Source organism: Argentina silus (assembly GCF_951799395.1).
Source record: "Argentina silus genome assembly, chromosome: 20".
NCBI classification, from domain to species: Eukaryota; Metazoa; Chordata; class Actinopteri; order Argentiniformes; family Argentinidae; genus Argentina; species Argentina silus.
In genome coordinates, this window is record NC_139674.1 from 7117273 (window position 1) to 7133650 (window position 16378).

A 16378-nucleotide genomic window follows, 5' to 3' on the forward strand; every position below is an offset into this window, starting at 1 on the left:
AACATTTTAGGATTTATTGAAGGAAAGGAACCACAGTCCTTCACCTTTCACATATTTTACCTTCTCTCCATTCATGACATAACAATTGTCAAATTTCTGTCAAATGAGCCCAATAAATCAAAAACCACAAACCTTTATTTGGGCCAACATCATGATCATACTGTAGTTACATATTTTAATCATAACACCCTAACTCTGAGAGCAGGTGCAAAATAAACATATTGTACAAAATCTACAAAGCTTGTAGTAAGCCATGACAGGATACATGTCGATAAAGTATTGGAAAGCTGGAGGTGTGTTTGATCGCGTGTGTCAGTCTGAGCATGGTGCCTGTGTTGAGGCGTTTACATTCTCTGGTAAAGCAGGCGTGAGGGCCCTTTATCTCTCCAAACAAAGAAGCACTTTCCTTCCCCTTCTTTGCACTCCCTATTCATAAGCTCTATTTGTACCACCACGATGTGGGAAAGGCTGTGTAACCGCAACACGCTTGACACCTATTTTACTTCTTTATTTACCGGCACTCAGTGAAAATCAAGAAGTGACAAAGCCACCCAAAGCCACAACAAAGATACAGATTAGCAGTGGAAAACGTTTGTCAGGCCAAAGTTGTAAAAGCTCAGTGAGATCATGTTATGATCAGGTGGTGAACACTTTTATGAGCAGCAGAAACAATGATCATATTGTACATGTTGCACGATTCAGATAATAGGTTGACTTTCTTTGGCCATTTTCTGTCATAGGCTACTATTTTCGGTTGAGATAAACTACCTCTAAAGCAACCATGAAATCTAATACCAGCACATGCGTCACCACTGATTTTCTTAAGGTGGGTTTAAGTTCACTTCTTCATTTCATTCCTTCAAGATGACTTTATATTAGATTTAACCACAGGTAAGCCTACTGCACAGACAAAAGAATGATGTAAACATAACAGTAATTTTGCATCTACTGGCAATCTGGCATCTTCTTGTTCCTCTCGAAGATAGCCATTGAAATCAGTCATGGAAAATGTCAATTTGGGTCACTGCTAGTTCTATACATGGCCACTGGATTGTGGTCAAGACGAATCACACCTTGTTCAATGATGAGAGGCCAAGTGTTGTCAGTAATGTCTTCCAATATATCAAACTATCTTTAGGAGTGCATATAAATACGGTTGGGAAATGTAGTTACAATACTGTGTTTCATGTACAGGAAACCTGCAAAGGGACACTTAAAAAGCTATATTTTCCACACATACACTGATGGAAAAAATAATGGAGGTCGGAATCTAAAATGTAAAACAATTTAAATTCCATCTTGAATGTACAATACACTGAGACATGTAGATGAATGGCTAAAGTTGATGACAGTGGTGGCTAGCTGGCTGTATTGTAGCAAACTGAGCAACAGGTGGCAGTGCAGGGCAATAATTTAGTTGACGTTGAAGTCAGTGTAGCTATCAGCTATCTAATTTTCAGGAGAGTTTTTCCACCACCCTAAAAATCCACCAGACCTAATCTCAGATCAAATAATAATATTGAGTTATCCCCTGCTGCTTAAAGTTAACTGAATGGTTAAATCTAGAAGCATGCTCACTGATGGAAATGTGTGTGTGTGCGCGCGCGCGTGCGTGCGTGTGCATGTGCTTGCATGCGTGTGTGCCTGCGTGTATGCTTGTGTTAACATAATGAGGAAGAGACACAAAAATAAACAACCAACAAAGGTACGATTTTCCAGATACTTTAAAATTGTTAAAATTGCCACTTCATTTGTGTCATTTACATTTCTGGTTTACTTTTAAGAATCTACAGAGAAAAAGGCCTTGCCATCAACCTCTATAAATTCTCTGAAAAAAAAGCTCTGATGTGTACTGAGGTAGCACAGGAAGATGAAAAATCTAACCAATGTTCATCATACTACACATACAAAGAACAGTATACAGTAAAATCCAGTATTTAGTAGAAGGGGTGGAATAGTTTGGAATACATGAAAAAGATGTGGGTTATATGGGTGTTGGGGGCTTGGGGCTGTTAGGATGGAGCTTTGCTACTTTTTGCAGTAGGCTACAGCCCCATAAGCTGCCACCCCAACAATGGCCACCAGGGCGGCGCTCCCACACAGCAGCCGAGGTAGCCCAGATGGATTGTGTTTCAAAGAGGGCTCAGGCTTAGCCTCAGGCTCTGTCTTCTCAGGGACCACGTCTGACACTGCCATGGGAGGCTCCTCCACAGCGGGGAGCAGGACAGAGGACTCGGAATGGTCATCGGTTTGGCTCTCCACTGGTGGCTGTGCTGCAACTGGTGCTAATACTGGGGGAGGATAAAGCTCCTGCATGGAGTTTAGGTTCTCTGTTATCTCAGCGAGTGTGAGGGCTGAGGGGACAGGAGTAGAGGCAGCAGAGGGAGGCTCCAGCTTTAAAACTGGCAGGGTCATACGTGGGACGAAATGCATCACTTTAGCAGGCACCTCCTGGACGAAAGGGTCCTCCACTGACATCAGGAGCTCCATAGTCTCTGGAGCTTGGAGGCCTTGCTCGGCTTCAGGTAGCCCCTGGGCTCTCAGCTCATCACTGAGCTCCTCCAGCTCCCTCTCCCCTCCCAGCACACTCAGCACACTGGTCTGCAGCTCCTCTTCCTCCTCCTCCTCCTCCTCCTCCTGGGTCCCCTCATCCACCTCAATGTCTGCCTCCTCCAGCATCTGCATCTCCACCTCCTCCCGCTCTAAGTGGACCATGTCTGAGATGGAGGAGTGGTTCTCACTGCGCTCCTCGGTCAGGACCACCTCATCGCCACTGTCCAGGCTCTTGGTATCCTCTTGGTCCATGTCTCCCATTGTGGACCAGGACTCAGCCAGCAGGCTCTCTGTCTGCCAGGGGGCTGACCCGCCACTCTCTGCCTGGCTCAGAGGTAGGATCGCTGGGCTTAGAGAGTCCGGCTTCTGGTCTCCAGACAGGGTACTAACTTCACCACTGTCCTCCCCTCTGGACACAACTGGCCTGTTCCCCTCCAGACTGAAGACTGTTTACTAGAAAGAGAGAGAGAAAGAAAGACAATGAATCAGCAAGATGAAAGCATAGCATACTGTAGGGTTACACTGTCTGACACAGTTAAAAAAAGCACTAAATATCCAGTCAATCCACAAACGACCAAGCAACTACAGAGAGGTGGATAGAGTATTTGTGGTTATGTTATTTTATGATATAGAATTTCATAGCTGTGGTTCCTGGAATATGAACCGATATATGTTTCCAATTAAGTCCTTCAGTGACGTGAACCGATAATGTTCTGAGTGGAAAAAGCTGCACTCTCCATTCCGTGTTGCAGCATTCTTGTCTATGTATAGCCTCGTCCCCACATATCTGGCTATGTATAGGCACTATATACGTCTCCATCTGTCACCCAAGAGCGGAAGCTATTTCAAAGATTTCACATGACGTCACACTTGGTCAAGAGAGGAAATAGAAAGGAAGTGATGTTAGACGTTGGAATACCAGTAGTGGGGTAGAGACTTCTGCCTCTGCTCAACGTGTCTACGCTCTTACCAACACAGAGGACAGGCACCACCAGCTTTACAAAGAGCAATGACATTCATCCAAGAGATCCAACTCACACACGTCTTTTAGAAATGGCAGTAACCCCCCTACACACACCACCACCACCACCACAACCTACAACACCCCACACCACCACCCAGAGCAAACATTCTTCCAAGCCTTCCACTACACAGTACTACTATAAACTGTAGTATCAAATACCATGCACCCTGTGCCTGAAGTGTGTCATCCTCATGTTTTTTCAATCTTTTCCAGGGAATAAATGTTCTTGTACTGTATGTCATTTTCATCAACGCCTGTATTCAGGTCAAATCCATCTGTCAATCGTTGAGTGTCACTGAATAATCCCCAAGCACGCGTGTGGGATGTTTTCACATGTAATCCCATCTCAGGCAGAGAGTCAAAAATCTCAGATCAAGGAAGAGCTATTTATTACATGGGCAAAACAGCACAGCGACTAACTGATACACTGATTAACAAAGGAGAATGATGATTAAATCACTTTCCCCTATAAATATAAAGAAGATCCGGGTATTGACAGTTGTCCTTCAAATAGATTTGTTATCATCCTCATAGACCATACTCCACCTTTTGGGAAACATAGGCTATACTTAAAAATAAATGCAAATCTGTTCATAGTTGAATTCCAGTCAAGATCATAACTTTTATCTAGCACAACAGTTGGAACACCAATCCCCGCCCTCCCAGGCCTGACAGCTCCAGGCCTGACAGCTGCAACACATGTGTTAAATGCTTTATGATTTTTCCCCATCAAGTACCCACTAGACCATGTTACAGCAAAACATGAGCTCACTTCTTTTGACCGCTACATACTAACTGGACACTGTAAGACTCTTATTTAGTCACAATGTCATATACTCACACACACTGATTGTCTAGTATCCATATTCTCAGATCTGGCATTTTGCCCATGGGCTGCGGGAGAGGATGCTGACGTACAACAATTTGATTGGACCACTGCTTTAAAACAAGAAAGTCCTTTAGACAAACCCGACCCATAATGGCCACCCTAGTTAGCAGCCTAGAGGTGAAGGCCATAGAATAAGTGACATAGCCATCGACTTGCGAGTGATTCAGTGATTGGTCATGCTCTCATGTGACAAGTGTACCATGCCCTGGGGACTGTGCTGTTTTAGTGTGCTGATGTATTGCAAGGCATCTCCGCACAAGGGCAGAACAGCAATATGGCAACAACATCCTCACCAGCAAAGACAGATGTCTCAACAGACTTGTTTATCTGACAGGTTTCTACATGTTCAAAAGCTCAACAACCTTTCACTCTTCCCCATAATCCTAACACACTTATTAGCCCCCTTGAGTAATAGGATTCCCATTGATCCTCTCAATGACAGGCTTTTGACATTTGACAGGGTCAAAGCCAAGGTAAACAATCCCTCCAGTATGTGGAATGTAATAGTCCTGCTAATTTACTCATGCTGATATCAGTGTCCATGTAGGACAGTGATGTCAGAGACACAGGGGAAGGGGAAGGTCAGTCTGAATGTCAGACCCAGGAAGTAAATCACGTTCAATGACAAATCCCTGTCCCATGCAGTCACCAAGTGATTGCTTTAGCAAACACTCATTGCTTTAGCAAACACTCATCCCACACACACACACACACACACACACACACATTAACCCTAACCCACACACACTCGCATGCACACTCACATGTATAGCCTACACATGGAAAGACTTATGATGAGGTGACCATGTCACTGGCCAATGGACATAACAACTACAATAATCCTTTCCATGTAGATTTACTTAACTAAGTACCCTATAAATGACAGCATGACTAACCACTGCCCTAGTAACAGGCTTGTCTTTATAGACAGGTGGTAAACAAGGTCCAATGTTTGCCCTTCATGACAACAACTATGTTCTATGATGTCTGATATTGACCCTCACCATTAAAACATAGGAGCTTTTATGGAGCTCAGTCACCTCAACCACATACAGTATCTAAGCTGCCGTTCTCCATGATCCAGAGTTGTTGATCAATTCCTCTTAAACAACAAGATCTCTGAGGCCGGGTGTGGAAGGTTCTTTTGGAAAGGTTACTTTCCATTATGAGCAAAATAAAAAAGTGTCCTACCTGGCTCCTTTCTGTGAAGTGTTGAAAGAGCAAGAGCTGTCAGGCGAGAGACAGATGTTGAAACTGAGTGAGAGACGTGCACCTAGACATGGAGTCAGGGACACAGCGACTGAGAGGCTGACATACAGTACACGCTGTAGCTGGCAGTGGAGCAGAGCCCCCCCCCCTCTCTCTCCCTCCCTCCTTCTTCCCCTCCCTTGATCCCTGCCCTCTCTCTCTCTCTCTCTCTCTCTCTCTCTCTCTCTCTCTCTCTCTCTCTCTCTCTCTCTCTCTCTCTCTCTTTCTCCTCCTCCCTTGATCCCTGCCCCCCCTCTCTCCTCTCTCTCTCTCTCTCTCTCTCTCTTTCTCCTCTCTCTCTCTCTCTGCAAGCTACGACGTTAGCACTTGCTTGAGTGTGTTGGTACATGTCTATGGTGCCGAGGAAAAAATAAACATATTCTGTTTATGAGAGGCTGCTATGAAATCACTCTTGGTTGCTGAACTATTCACCAGTCTGCTAGTAAGACCAAACGACTCAGATGACTTGTATCTATTGTCTTGCCCCGGGCAGACATCACTGTTGTACCAGTCAGTCATCTCAGACATAATAATAGGGTTAGTTTTGGTACACTGTTGCCATAGTATTCTGATAAAGACAGACAGTCACATGACTCACTGTGCTAGTACAGAGGAGAGGTTCATGCTCACTGAGATTGAGAGGAAACTGTACTACAAGCCTTCTTATGGAAAACATTTAAGCTCTAGCACTCTCTGCTGGCAAGAGAGTTTATCCCTGAGGGCAATGAATAAGCCTACAGTTGGCCTATATTGTCATATCCACTGTTTGATTTTCCTTTGATAATATTATGTTTGAATGAATATATATCTATACATGCATCAACAACATATGTCTAATTCCAGAGAGATAATTTTCCCAATGAAACATGTTTGGCAGTTTTCATTCTTTTGATGAAGTACTAATAATAGACATTGAGTTGGAATATGTTTCTGTTCTCCAACAAACATTTGATTACATGGACATCACATGCTGAATTGCTCCCCATGGAACCATTGCATGAAACTTGCCTCCTCGCTTGCTGTCAAAGTATCTGTCTGCGGTCTCCACCGCTCAGCTGACAGCTGACCAGGCGCACACTCGAACTGCTAGTCTGTACCGGAAGTAAACATCATGTGATGTTGAAAATCAGCTGATCCAGCGGAGACATCTTTACGAGTCACGACTACGGCGATTAATTCATTCGTTGCTACCTGTAATTCTCTGGTAAATTTTCATTGATTTATACATTGCATTAAACGAATTCATATATTGTCAACCGGCTGCATATCTTACCTTGAAATGTGTCCTGTTTTTTTCCCCTTCAAGGAGCTAGAAGATCACAGACTGCCGCGACCATGGCGCTCAGCGATGCCGACGTACAGAAGCAGGTACATAACCTTCATAACCGTCCATCTCCTACTGTCGTCCATCTGCTGCTGAGAATTTGGCATTATGTCTCATTTACGGATGTAGACTAAAACAAATTAAATTGTAGCAACGTTGATGGTGGTCAGAATTCTAATCTGCCAGGTTGACATTGAGAAAATAATGGAAATATCTATCTTAAAGCATACAATGATCCTTGAAAATACAATATCACAATCCTCTGGTATAATCAAACATTTAATTAGTAAGAAAATGAAATTATGAGTAGAAATAATCAGTCATGTTGGCTGCTCTGTATTTGTGATGGAGAGATGGCCTTATCATTGCAAGCGTTGCCACATGATGGTTAACCCATGGTGTGGTGAGGGACTTGGAGTGAACCGTGTTTTTTCTCACCAACCAATCTTATGTATTGCATAATGTGTAACCGTTGAATAGAGATTATTGCAGATGCTAACATGACAGCTGTGAGTGCAATTAAGCCATGTAAAACATGAATAGGTCTCATCATTTCAGTTTGATTTAGAAATGTTGATGAACATGGCTGGGGCAACTTCTAAACTTAAATGTAGACACTAGGCAGACACATTCCACACCAAAGTGATGGAACCTCTAGAGAGAGAAGTTAATACACTTGTGACAGGGCCAAGCTACTCACTTCACTAATTTCTCTTCAGTATGAAAATAAAACAACTGAACAAACCAACTGTATTATACAAATAACTTTACAATACTGCTTTGTTATTTCAAATTGTATGAACAATAAATGTGTTGACATGTTAGTAGCCTGGATGCTACAGCTTTAATGTGAAATGCTCATGTATCTTCCTCCTGGATAGATCAAGCACATGATGGCCTTCATTGAGCAGGAGGCTAATGAGAAGGCAGAAGAAATTGATGCTAAGGTACAGTTTTCATTCACCAGCGTCTAGAGATTGATTCCAGCACACACAGATCCTAAAACAAAACGATATGTTTACCTTCTATTTGTATGCTTAGATTGAACTGATACTGTATGCCACAGCATGATAACTTTCTTGTAAGATCGCATGAGAATTACATTCAGGAGATAAGTCATGTTCATCTTGTTCTTTCGCATTGCACTGGTTTGATACTGTGTGGAATGTTACCTCCATAGTGAGGCATTGGACATGTCTATGCCATGGGAGGCAGGTGGAGGTGTAAATCGGAGGACGGCCTTATTGTAATGAATGGAATGAGGAATGATATCAAACGTGTGTTTGATACCATTCCTCATTCCATACCATGCATTACAATGAGCCCGTCCTTCGATTTCTACCTCCACCAGCCTCCCCTGGTCTATACTGTCAGTATGACCAGGGCTCATCATAGCTGCGTGCTTGGTCATGTGAGTGATGAGTGTCTCCCTCTGCAGGCGGAAGAGGAGTTCAACATTGAGAAAGGCCGTCTGGTTCAGACCCAGAGGCTGAAGATCATGGAGTACTATGAGAAGAAAGAGAAGCAGATCGAACAGCAGAAGAAAATGTGAGTCACTCTCCCGGGAGCCCAGACAGTTCTGGAGATTTTACCCTTCTCAAATAGTTCCTCTATCTCCCTCTTTCTTAATAGAGGAATTGCCATGTTCATGACACACAACTTCCTCAAAGGTCATTGTATTTTATTTGAGGTCACATTCATCAACTCCTCCATTGACTTGGCACAATGTCAGTTACAGTAACCTACGAGTAGAAAAAAGAGGCTCCTGCACACTGTCTCTGCTTTAGGTGTGTAATAAGTTTTAATAGGTGCAACGTTGTGGTCAGAGACCTTCATCAGGCATGTCTCTGACTGAAGCATTGCACCTATTAAACTTATATATACTTATAAAGTAAATTATACACTTATAAAGCTTATTAGACTTTTTTTTTTCTACTCCTAGTCTGTTTTTCCTATGAACCTGTTGAATAAAGAATACAAGTGTGCGGAAGCTGTTGCAGTAGCCTACCACTTCTTATATATTTGACGTTTACCTCTCTCCTGCCCTCAGTCAGATGTCTAACCTGATGAACCAGGCTCGTCTGAAGGTGTTGAAGGCTCGGGACGACATGATTTCAGTAAGTCCCGTTCATCATAGGATGTTGTGTCATAATGCTGGTTTGCTATACAGACCCCATGCCAAGTTGGCAAGTTCGCACCCACTATGGAAATAATAACCCTTCTCAATGTGTGCTCTCAGGAAATGTTGAATGAGGCTCGCCAAAGGCTTGTCAACATTGCCAAGGACCCATCCAGGTACTCAGGGCTGATGGAAGGCCTCATCCTGCAGGTTAGGCCTCTTCACTCTACCACTGTGGATTATTATTACTGTGTAGATTATAGACATGGTATTGAGATGGTTGTTTTGCTATGCAGATACAAAAATTGTGCAAATCTCTGGTAGAGGTAGGGTTTTTTTGGCGGGTGGGGGGGGATTCAATCTATCTATCTCTTTATTGATTGTCTCTCTGTTATTTGTTGTTTGATATCAGGGTTTCTATCAGCTTCTGGAGCCTAAAGTGACCATTCGCTGTCGCAAACAGGACCTGCAGATATTACAGGTCAGGGCTCTTCTTCTTACCTGATCCGAATGCTCAGTTAAATGTCTTGAATCAATTGTTTGTAACAATTGTGTGTAATTGTGTCTTCTGGGCTTGTGCATGCAGTAGGGTGATTCTAATTGTGTTAATGTGTGTTGTCTGTACAGGCAGCTATCCAGAAAAACATTCCCATCTACAAAGCAGCAGTGAAGAACAATATTGAGGTCCGCATAGACCAGGACAACTTCCTGTCCCCAGACATGTAAGGACCACCACACAGGGTTTAACATTAGTTTAATAAGTATTGATTAACAGCTTCTTCTTTCTTTTTTTTAAGAAAACAATGTGTTTTTTTTAAGTTGCCCGTCATTGTTTATTTGTTGAAGTTTGTCTAAAGATGTTCCTGTTTCTCCTCAGTTCTGGAGGTATTGAGATCTTCAATGCTGATGGGAAGATCAAGGTTTCCAACACCCTCGAGAGTAGACTGGACCTTATGGCACAGCAGGTACAGTAGTGAGGCTGAGGGACTGTCTAGGGCACTGGAGACAACAGCACTCAAAAAGTTTCCACATCTATATATAGTAGCTTGTCTCGTCCAACTATGTATATTCTGTCCTTTAATGCGTAGAAATAAAGTTGCAGGCTTACTATTATTCTTCAAAGGCATATTGCTCAGCACTAATCCAGTGTCTGTTTTTTTGCTCAGATGATGCCTGAGGTCCGAGTGGCCCTCTTCGGTGCCAACCAGAACCGCAAGTTTTTGGACTGAGTGTCTCTGTCGTCTTCGAGAGGAGTTGTTATTTTTTATTTTGTTGTGTATGCTGTAATATTCCATTCCTGTGTCTGTGAAAGGAATTTCAAATGCAATTGAAGCTGTAAAGGACACCTTGTTTGTCGTGTTGTGATGTTTTGTTGTTGTATATCTGTGCAACATGGGACCGTGTTGAAGTTGTAACTTTCTTTTTGTTTTTGCAAACGTGAGTAAGAGGTACTTTGGCACAGTGTTAACTGCTGATTTACTCTGCTGCTTCAGGGGTCTTGGTTTACACACATTAGTCAAGGATTGTCTTATGATTGGCTGGACGTTTGTCATTTCAGGCTCTGATTGGATCAGACTGCATGAGAGAGACAGTAGCCATCTCACTTCACTTCCCTATTTCCTCATAACCCCCAATGTTAACCCTACCCTACCAATAATACATTTAAAGAACTGCTGGACGGAGCATGGTCTCACCAAAACCTATTTGCTACCATCATCACAATGAAATGAAGTGTTATGGAAAGACCATTTGTCCTTACTTAGTTTAATTTATTAAACTTAATTTATTGATGTTAAATCTACTTTCCATATCGTAAGGGAGAAAGATGCAGTCATTCTATAGGGTGCATATTAAATTATATGTACAGTATGGTGGTGCATTACTTGTTTTGTTGTTCATTTTGATTGAATATTTCCATCTGAAAAGATTATTGTGAGAATATATGATGTAATAAAAGTATAAATCAATAGTTATCTGGACCTTTTTTTCCTCTGTCTTTGTCTGTCTGTTTGCTACGGGTACACAATGCAGCAGTGAACTTATATGCCATGTGTTATTTGGTCACACTGCCCAGTCATGGTGTATCACATGGTCAATTGTTTAAAAATGACACACTTATCTGACGAATTGGAATTCCGCTGACTGGTGACATACAACAGCAATTAAGGAAGTGCGCTTCTTAGCTAGCCAACCCAGAACAAATAGCACATTGTTAGCCGGCTCACTGGCTCACTGGTCGTTCACTTGTTCAAGTTCCACTAAGATGACTAGCGATGTGAGTTATCGGTTATGAGATAGTGAGAAGATGCAGCTGTGAATTGGCTCCTCCCGGAGCCTGAGAGCAGGGTATTCTAGACTTCATCAATGGAGACGTTTGAGCGGAAGGAAGAGCGAAGCTGGGAAAGATAGCAGACCTCACTCATCTTGGTTGTCATTCGTTAGTAAGTTTTACTATTAAGATACATACATGTACATGTATATTGACTGAATGCCGTTTTATAAGCCAGGTTTAAGGGTACAGGCTCTATGAGCTACATTTAGTGCCTCAATTCCATGTAAGATGAACTAGCATCACAGAGAGCATAGACACTTCCCCCCAACCAAACTACAGGACATGGCAGTTTCATCCTCTAGAGGGAGATGTACAGCCATCCTGGTGTTGGTAGCATTGATGTCCTTTGTAGTAGTCCAGGGTGAGACCCCTGACCCCTATCAGAGGGATGTGATGATGCGCCAGGAGGCATCCAGGCAGACAGGGGGCAGAGTGCAGCTGACAGAGTCAGAGAAGCGGCTTGATGCATACCTTCACTCACTAAAAGAACAAGAGATGGCTGCAGCACAGTTCCCTCCTGCTATTCACTTTTTCAAGGCACGGCCTCTCATCCAGAGAAGCCCCATCTTCAGCCTGCTGCAGAAGATGCCCAAAGGTAATATAGGCACCACACCTCCCAGGTGTGCTTATGGTGCCAAAGACAAATAGCTCTCTGCACAGATATGAAGTCTGTTATTAATTAATTGTTTCGATGATTTTTTTTTTTTTCTGGGTCACAGGGGCAGCCCTCCACATCCATAGCACATCTCTGGTCAGTGTTGATTGGCTGGTGAAGAACGTCACCTACAGACCACATTGCTACATCTGCTTCACATGGGGCAAATCAGTGCAATTCCTCTTCTCCAGTCACCAACCCTTTCCTCGCTGGGACTGCTTCTACTGGTACCTGTTGGAGACCTTGAGAGCCAAAATGGAGGATCCCACCCACTTTGACAACAGGTTGGCTCCAGACCCAAGCAACATACATGGCCATGGCCCATCGTCTTTGAACAATAATGGACAATGGTTTATGCAATGATAGTAGTATCATTCTGTACTGTATGTCTGTGTATGTTTTTCAGCTTGATACAGAGCCTCACGTTGTTCACTGACAATCCAGATGCCGCCTATCCAAACCAGGACACAGTGTGGGATAAGTTTGAGAAGGCATTCATGGCAGCATCTGGACTGGTCACCTACGCACCCGTGTTTAAAGACTACCTCTACAGGGGCTTAGAACAGCTTTTCAATGACAACATCATGTACCTGGAACTCAGGACTGGTCTATCAAGGGTTTGTAAGAGAGTACTGTACAATGAGTTGTTAGTAGCCATTTTCTCTGCGTCATCTATTGTTTACGGTAGCTGCCAGACAGAAATTTGCTTGGCCGTTGGTCATTAGGTTGCCTAAAAAAAGCTCGCATTTTTTGTTATTGTTCTTTTGGATTTTAGATGGTGTACCTTGACCAACCTTTGTATCTGTATGTACTGTAGACATATGAGCTGGATGGCAGTATGCATGAGAAAACCTGGTCCCTGAGAGCTTATCAAGAAGTTATACGTCAGTTTGTGGCTGAACATCCTGACTTCCTTGGTGCTCGAATGATCATCTCTGTCCACAGGTACAGTAACACATCTCAAACAATGTCTTATATGCTGTAAATATAAGGCTGTTGGTTTAGCAATAGTTTGCTGTAGGCGGTGGTTATATGACTCTTTGTCATTGTAATTTATTGTAAACATTACTGTATTGTGTGTGTGTGTGTGTGTGTGTGTGTGTGTGTGTGTGTGTGTGTGTGTGTGTGTGTGCGTGTATGTGTGGTGTGCGTGTGTGCATGTGTGTGTGTTTACCCATCCTCCTCCACCAGGATTTTGACTGTGTCTCAGGTCAAAGAAGCTGTGAAGGAGGCCATTCAGATGCAGAAGGATTTCCCTGATATTGTGGCAGGATTTGACCTCGTAAGAATTAGTTTCTAAGGGACACAATTTAACCTTTAACCATAGCCCATAGTTTACTTTTCTGAAGGGAACCATCTGTAACAAAAGTTACTAAACTGTACAGTATCTACTTTGTAAATACATTTTAAAGATTGCCTTTGTGGGTTTAGGTTGGCAGGGAGGACAGTGGTCGGTCTCTCTGGTACTTCAGGGAGGCGTTATCACTCCCTTCAGAGCTTGGAGTTACACTGCCCTACTTCTTCCATGCAGGGGAGACGGGTGAGCATAGGAGGGTCTATCCAACAATCACCATTATCAGGAACTTAATGACTGTACTTCTTCATCCTACATATGTGTGTGTGTGTGTGTGTGTGTGTGTGTGTGTGTGTGTGTGTGTGTGTGTGTGTGTGTGTGTGTGTGTGTGTGTGTGTGTGTGTCTGTGTGTGTGTGTGTGTGTGTGTGTGTGTGTGTGTGTGTGTGTGTGTGTGTATGCCTGTGTGTGTATGTGCATGTGTGTGTGATGTGCAGTTGTGGAGGGCACTGATGCAGATGACAACATTCTGGATGCCCTTCTCTTCAACACCACACGCATTGGGCATGGGTACGCCTTAGCTCACCACCCATTGGCAAAGGAGCTCTCCAGGAAAGGGAACGTGGCTGTGGAGGTGTGCCCCATCTCAAACCAGGTGAATCCACATGTAGCAGCCACACACCACACATCTATCAGTACTCAAAAATACACAGAAATTCAGTCCTACTGATTAAACTCTATAAATTATAAATATCCCTGTGTCTTCACCCTAGGTGCTGAAGCTGGTGTCAGACTTGAGGAACCACCCTGCTGCAGTGCTGATGTCTGAGGGCCACCCCCTGGTGATCAGCTCAGATGACCCATCCATGTTCGGGACCACTGGGCTCTCTTACGACTTCTATGAGGCATTTGTGGGCATCGGTGGCTTGAAGGCTAACCTGGGCACTCTCAAGGAGCTGGCCATCAACTCTCTAAGGTGGGTGCAGCGGTGGTTTGAGCTCTTGGTTCAGCAGTGAGGGCTTGTCAGTGTGTTATTCAAGTACCTCAATGCCTCTGTTTGTTGTGTTTGACTCACTAACAAGATAATATTTGGGAATGGTCGTTGGTCTTGTGTTTGAGGGTGTGATATACAGTGCTTCTTTAAAGTTTGTGAACCCTATAGGGATGGATGGTCATTATTTTTGTATAAAATATTAAAATGAACTTATAAAATCTTTATCTAAACCCCAATTCGTAATAGAGACATTCCAAATAAAGGACACAAACAAAAAAAATATGATATATTTTCATTGTTTATTTAACGAAAGTGGTTTATTTAACAAAAACTCAGATTTCATGTGTGCAAAAATATGTGAACCTCTTCAGTCAATAGCTTGTGGCACCTTCATTAGCAGCGATAACTTGGAGTAAATGTCTCGTATAGCCACTAATCAGTCTCTGACATCTGTTTTGAGGGATTTTTGCCTACTCCTCCTTACAGAACTCAGCCAATTGAGTGAGGTTTGAGGGGTGTCTGGCATGAACTGCCCGCTTCAGGTCCTGCCACAGCATCTGGATTGGATTTATGTCAGAAATTTGACAAAACACAAATCTTTTTTCTCCTGAGCCATTCTTTGGTAGATTTGCTTGAATGCTTTGGGTCGTTGTCTTGTTGGAAGACCCATTTTCAGCCCAGCTTTAGCTCCTTGGTTGATGGCTTGACGTTCTGTTCAAGAATCTCCTGGTAGGGGCGCTTAGTGGCGTAGCACACTAATGCGCTTACCACATAATCGCAAGGTTCCTGGTTCGATTCCGACCCTCGACCTATCTTGCATGTCATCCCTCCTCTCTCTCCCCCATCCTTCCTGTCACTCTCTACTGTCTCTATCCCAATAAAACAGAAATGCCCCAAAAAAAAAAAAAAAAAAAAGAATCTCCTGGTATACCTCAGAATCGTCCAGGAAAAGTCGTCCAGGAAAAGCAGCCCCAGATCTTGACATTCCCACCACCATGCTTGATTGTTGGGATAAGGTTCTTTTAGTGGTAGGCAGTGTTGGGTTTCGCCAAACTTAATGGTTTTGATTGTGACCAAAAAGGTCCATTTTGGACTCATCTGTCCAGAGAACGGGCTTGTCCAGGCGGTCTCTGGCAAAGTTGAGATGGGCAGTTTGGTTCTTTTATGACAGCAGAGGCTTCTTCCTAGCAACCCTCCCATGAGTTACCAGAGATGCAGCAAGGGAGGTCTGCAAATATATAGATGTTATGTTTGGGTTGGCTTTTATCAGATTTTTCTTGTGGCTCTTGGGGATATTTTGGAAGGCCGTCCACTTCTAGGCCGAGTTGTTGTCATGTTAAATGCTCTCCATTTGTAAATGATTTGCCTCACAGTGGACTGATGGAGCTCAAATCTTGTTGAGATGATTTTATGACCAGAATGAACTGACCAGTTATCTCTATTTATCCCTCCGAAACTCTTTCAATCAAAACATTTCTCTTTTGATTGGTTCATTTGGTACTCAATTATCTACCCACCTGATTCTACTTACGTACTTGATTTAACCAATGCAACTTGGGGTTCACTTATTTTTGTACCTGCACTAATTTCGTTATAATAATTTTTTTCTACTACGCACATGATTTCCTCTAAACCAACATATGGAATTGGTAAATATAAACCTGTTATGTCAGTTAAAAAACACTGGTTCTGATTAAATATAGATTTCATGGTAAAAACTAAAAAATCTATAATTGCACAAGGGGTTCACATACTTTCAAGCAGCACTGTATATAATTTGTCCATTAATTACCCCGGCCCTCCTATATTGTAGGTACAGTTCACTTCCCCCTGAACTGAAGGAGAGAAGTCTGGCCATGTGGCAGAGGAAATGGGACAAGTTCATCTCTGAGAACTCATAGAACCCTGAGCTCAACAGTATGATCTTCTTTGGTGATGGACAGAATTT

At 43.1% G+C, this 16378-nt stretch overlaps 3 protein-coding genes across 3 annotated transcripts; 2 read left to right on the forward strand and 1 right to left on the reverse strand.

The window, feature by feature from the left end:
* Nucleotides 1-1706: 1706 nt before the first annotated feature.
* Nucleotides 1707-5757, reverse strand: LOC310820789 (uncharacterized protein). The gene is made up of 2 exons (XM_083692575.1): nt 5658-5757; nt 1707-3006 (listed from the first exon to the last, which is right to left on the reverse strand). Exon 2 carries the CDS (start codon nt 2812-2814, stop codon nt 2029-2031), a length of 786 nt encoding a protein of 261 aa, XP_083548701.1. The 5' UTR covers nt 2815-3006; nt 5658-5757; the 3' UTR covers nt 1707-2028.
* Nucleotides 5758-6832: 1075 nt separating this feature from the next.
* On the forward strand, nt 6833-11119 carry atp6v1e1b (ATPase H+ transporting V1 subunit E1b). Its single transcript, XM_083692029.1, has 10 exons — nt 6833-6918; nt 7021-7082; nt 7920-7985; nt 8477-8586; nt 9089-9155; nt 9278-9367; nt 9570-9638; nt 9785-9879; nt 10035-10122; nt 10324-11119. Exons 2-10 carry the CDS (start codon nt 7050-7052, stop codon nt 10384-10386), a joined length of 681 nt encoding a protein of 226 aa, XP_083548155.1. The 5' UTR covers nt 6833-6918; nt 7021-7049; the 3' UTR covers nt 10387-11119.
* Nucleotides 11120-11828: 709 nt separating this feature from the next.
* ada2b (adenosine deaminase 2b) lies at nt 11829-16371 on the forward strand (the record flags this gene model as incomplete). The annotated part of the gene is made up of 9 exons (XM_083691868.1): nt 11829-12084; nt 12209-12428; nt 12551-12761; nt 12962-13089; nt 13336-13426; nt 13576-13684; nt 13934-14091; nt 14210-14412; nt 16244-16371. 9 exons carry the CDS (start codon nt 11829-11831, stop codon nt 16329-16331), a joined length of 1464 nt encoding a protein of 487 aa, XP_083547994.1. The 3' UTR covers nt 16332-16371.
* Nucleotides 16372-16378: the final 7 nt, after the last annotated feature.